At 39.0% G+C, this 4774-nt stretch overlaps 2 protein-coding genes across 2 annotated transcripts; one reads left to right on the top strand and one right to left on the bottom strand.

The window, feature by feature from the left end:
- The first annotated feature begins 2745 nt into the window (after positions 1–2745).
- Positions 2746–3144, top strand: LOC143364979 (histone H4). The gene has a single exon (XM_076805001.1). It carries the CDS (start codon positions 2788–2790, stop codon positions 3097–3099), a length of 312 nt encoding a protein of 103 aa, XP_076661116.1. The 5' UTR covers positions 2746–2787; the 3' UTR covers positions 3100–3144.
- Positions 3145–4271: 1127 nt separating this feature from the next.
- LOC143364978 (histone H2B) lies at positions 4272–4727 on the bottom strand. Its single transcript, XM_076805000.1, has one exon. It carries the CDS (start codon positions 4674–4676, stop codon positions 4305–4307), a length of 372 nt encoding a protein of 123 aa, XP_076661115.1. The 5' UTR covers positions 4677–4727; the 3' UTR covers positions 4272–4304.
- Positions 4728–4774: the final 47 nt, after the last annotated feature.

Below are 4774 nucleotides of genomic sequence, written 5' to 3' on the forward strand. Positions count from 1 at the left end.
AACCCAAATTGGATGCGATGTGTTCCCTTTCAACATCGATGGTCTTTAAATGTTTGGTGTGGCCTAATAGGAGATTTTGTGATTGGACCTTATTTTTTTTCAAGAAACTGTAACATCTGCAAGTTATTGTGATTTCTTAAAAAATCGTTTGCCTGCGCTTTTGGAAGATGTGCCACTGCACGTTAGAAGAGAAATGTGGTTCCAACAAGACGGCGCTCCTCCACATTTTGCAATCATCACCAGGCAATTTTTGAACGAAAAATTTGGGAACAAATGGATAGATCGTGGGGGACCTCGTCAATGGCCTCCTCGATCCCCCGATCTAACACCATTAGATTTTTTCTTATGGGGATATGTAAAGGACAAAGTTATGTTTGAACCGCCGACGACAAAAGAGGATATGAAACAAAGAATACATGACGCTTGCGCTTCAGTGACTCCCGAAATGTTAAAAAGTGTTAGAACAACTTTGATGTTTCGAGTAAATAAATGTTTACAAGCCCGTGGAGGACATTTTCAACATTTAATTTAAAGTACATTTTATTTCTTCACGAATAAGCAAAGGACTCAAGCGCGCATAATTCCATAACGCTATTTCCGAGCGCTTCAAGTACCTACAACTCGAAACTTCAAACTGTTATATCTCATCATGGAAGTATCTGACAAAAAAATGTTTCAGACAAAATTGACTTGTTTTTTCCGGTAGAATCTAAATATGTAACATTTTATAAAGGTACCACCCCTCCCCCGTTAAAAGGGAAGGGAGGCCACTTCACGTTTATGTAGTCAGAAAGGCCCTTCAGTTCCATGCAATTTAAGACTAAGAACTTTAAAATCGATGGCATAGTTTTCGAAATATTGAGCTGTTCAGAGTTATGTGGGCCACCCTGTATTTTGTAACTGAATTTGAAAAAGAAATTAAATTGAAATTTACTATATATTTTCATGTATATTTCATTTAAACAACATAAATTTTAGCTTTAAAGAATCATGTAAAATATCAATTAATATTAATTGTGAAATTCGAAAGAGTTAAGAATTAATTAATCAATAATTATGTAGTTGATCGTTTTTTGCGAGATGTCAATCTATGTGACTCAGAATGTAGTTGCGTTATTTTCTTTCACGTTTGTAGTGAGAAAATAAACGACGAACGCAATATGTAGTACGACACGTACGAACACAACTGCATTCATCGAGCTCGATCAGACTCGTCCAGTCGTGATGCCAGAATCATGGGTCGCCGCGGCGCGGCGCGCCGTCCCACGCGGCGGGGGTGGGGGCAAACCCTTTCGCCGGCTTGGCCCCACTCAGACGTATCGTCGTCACATTACCAAAATATCGAGCGCCTGAACCGCAATCGATTCCCGGTTCGGCGAGACGCACATTTTGCTACAAATTTAAAACTAAAAAAGATACCAATGCGATATTTGGACTAGAAATTTTGTTTAAATCGGGTTTGATGTCGTATACTGAAATATGTTCTATATTTCTGAAATAATTTTTATTGTTGATTTTTAAGATAAAGCCGGATAAGATGGTCAAAAGTGCCTCCAAACCAAATTAATTTTTAGTCGCACCAGGCTCAACAAAAAATTACGAAAAAATTCATGAATATTCTATCTAATATCATACACGACTGAGATTTTTTTCATAATTTTTGGTTTGCAAAATCGTTTTTTCGAAAAAAATTCATATTAATAATCACGATGAGACACAAATAACATAATAACATAAACGTGGTCAACTGAAAACTTCGATATAAAATCGTCAATTTTATGCTTTAAAATAAATAAATATCAAATAATCAATAATGTTTATATATAAATATTATATTTTTTTTTTTAACCGAATGATTAATCGTCGTGAGCTATTTCTCATTCAGTTCAATGTTTCGAGGCACGGCGGACCAGAATTCCGATATTTCATTTAAAAAATTTGAAAATATTTTCGTATTACGAGAAAAAATGTTGTATTTGGCTGCTGCTTGTCGCAGTCGATGAATTTTTATTTTGGCCGAGCGGAATTTGAAAAATTTAACAGTCCGAATATACGATCATTCTCAATCCGGTAGAATCGATAAAGAAGGATCTCTATCTCTTGCAAACGGCGCGGAAAGTATAATGTTATCGCGTCCACGATCGAGGAGAGAGGATAGGATAGGATAGGATAGGATGGAGGATATGATAGAGGATAGGATAGGATAGAGGATAGGATAGGCTAGAGGATAGGATAGGATGGAGGATAGGATAGGATAGAGGATAGGATAGGATAGAGGATAGCATAGGATAGAGGATAGGATAGGATAGAGGATAGGATAGGATAGAGTATAGGATAGGATAGAGGATATAATAGGATAGAGGATAGGATAGGATACAGGATAGGATAGGATAGAAGATAGAAGATAGAATAGGATAGACGATAGGATAGGATAGAGAATAGGATAGGATAGAGGATAGGATAGGATAGAGGATAGGATAGGATAGATCATACGATATAGGATAGGATAGGATAGAGAATAGGATACGATAGAGGATAGGATAGGATTGGATAGAGAATAGGATGGGATAGGGGATAGCATATAATTAATATATATATTAATGATTTATTATTTTTTCGGCCCGAGAGCCCTCATTTTGTGCGCTCCGATCTCCCGCAGGGCGGCTCCGATTGGCTGAGCGCGTAGCGGGGGGGAGACGACGTGTAGAGTATAAAACACATGGCGAACGGTCCAAAAGCATCAGTTTCTCTTTGGAACTTGTCGAGATCGCATATTAATCGAGCATCATGACTGGTCGTGGAAAGGGAGGAAAGGGATTGGGAAAGGGAGGAGCAAAGCGTCATAGGAAGGTTTTGCGTGATAACATCCAGGGTATCACCAAGCCTGCCATCCGTCGTCTGGCTCGTCGTGGCGGTGTCAAGCGTATTTCTGGATTGATCTACGAAGAAACTCGTGGTGTACTGAAGGTGTTCCTTGAGAACGTTATCCGTGACGCCGTCACCTACACCGAGCACGCCAAGAGGAAGACCGTGACTGCAATGGACGTCGTGTACGCCCTGAAGCGTCAAGGAAGAACCCTCTACGGTTTCGGCGGTTAAATATCCATACCCGTCATCATCGTTTACAAATCGGCCCTTTTCAGGGCCACCAAATCTTTAACGAAGGATACTCACCATTCACTAATAGTCTTTTCCTTGTCTAAACGTTTATTTAATATTTTACTAAAAAGTGTAAGTTCAGATTTCTTAGGCTGTCTTAACATTAAAAATGTGATCTTTTAATTCAAAAGATCCCGTGTAAATTTTACTTAGATTTCTATTTGTGTCTAATACTACGAACTCATCGTTAATGAACATTCAGTACTTTCTCTGTGCATAGTTATTTTTACTCTCTAAAATAATCAGTACCAGATATAAGTTGGTTACGTCAATGACCGATGATATTGCAGTCGAGGATTGTTGCTCTTTCCGCTCTTAGACGCCTCGAAGCAATTATTAATGATGCCTGCATCAAATGAAGTTTACAGTACGATTATTCGTTTTGTCAAAACGATTATTCGTTTGGTCATCTTGACAAAAGCTTGCTACATAGTATATATACTCAGGTTGAAAGGGCAACGAAATGCGGCATAGGGCTGAACCTAACCTCGGCATGAAAAGCCTCTATAAGGATTCCTCCCCCCACAATCGATACGGGTGCCCAAGGGACTAATTTATGGGCTTGACTCGCTCAGCCAAACCAAATTTCTATTTCTTGAAATGTTACAAAAAGTATCAACGAAATAAATTTGTCATAAAATTTTACTGGTAAACCTTTTGTCAGAATCTTATTTAAGAGAGGAATTTGATATTATACTGTATTTACGACGGACGATAATATAAAGATTTTAGCCGGTACAAAGTGTTAGATAATGGTCGGAACATTCAAACTAATTCCACCGTTCTTCAAATATCTACTGTTCTGAACACAGAAGTTCCTTACACAAACGCAACGTTTTTTCAATGCATAATGCAAGAATTTACACAGAGAACAAAAAATGAAATATAAGGGAACTTCAGTTCGAATTGCTTTTACATGAAATTAAATTTTAAAAATCCCGAGGACCATGAATGAATTTCTAAAGTAATTTAAAATATTTGCACGAGATGGAGGAATAATTTATTCGGCTATCTTAATGTAGTTGTAGATAGGACAACATTTTAATGTTGTGGTAAGGATTGAAAGGTATAGTGAACGAAATTTGTCTGCGTAAAAATATTTGTTGGCCCTGAGAAGGGCCGTTTAATCAACTTGGAGGAGCCGTTTACTTCGAGCTGGTGTACTTGGTCACAGCCTTGGTTCCTTCAGAGACTGCGTGCTTGGCCAGTTCACCAGGCAGGAGGAGCCTGACAGCGGTTTGAATCTCCCGAGACGTGATGGTAGATCTCTTGTTGTAATGAGCCAAACGGGAAGCTTCGGCAGCAATGCGCTCAAAGACATCATTCACGAAACTGTTCATGATGCTCATGGCTTTGCTGGAGATTCCAGTGTCAGGGTGGACCTGCTTCAACACCTTGTAGATGTAGATTGCGTAGCTCTCCTTCCTCCTCCTCTTCTTCTTCTTATCAGTCTTGCTGATATTCTTCTGGGCCTTGCCGGCCTTCTTCACAGCTTTTCCACTCGCTTTAGGAGGCATCGTTGTAGTTTCTTCGAGAACTCGAGATGTTCACTCTAAGAGAACTGCAGCTAGAATGCTTGTCGCAAGGCAAGCGGCCTATATTTATATCGGTTAGG

The sequence above is a fragment of the Halictus rubicundus genome, unplaced genomic scaffold (assembly GCF_050948215.1).
Source record: "Halictus rubicundus isolate RS-2024b unplaced genomic scaffold, iyHalRubi1_principal scaffold1201, whole genome shotgun sequence".
Classification (NCBI taxonomy): Eukaryota; Metazoa; Arthropoda; class Insecta; order Hymenoptera; family Halictidae; genus Halictus; species Halictus rubicundus.

Excerpts from the sequence above, each read along its gene's own strand:
- LOC143364979 (XM_076805001.1), top strand. The coding sequence starts at position 2,788 with ATGACTGGTCGTGGAAAGGGAGGAAAGGGATTGGGAAAGGGAGGAGCA.
- LOC143364978 (XM_076805000.1), bottom strand. The coding sequence starts at position 4,676 with ATGCCTCCTAAAGCGAGTGGAAAAGCTGTGAAGAAGGCCGGCAAGGCC.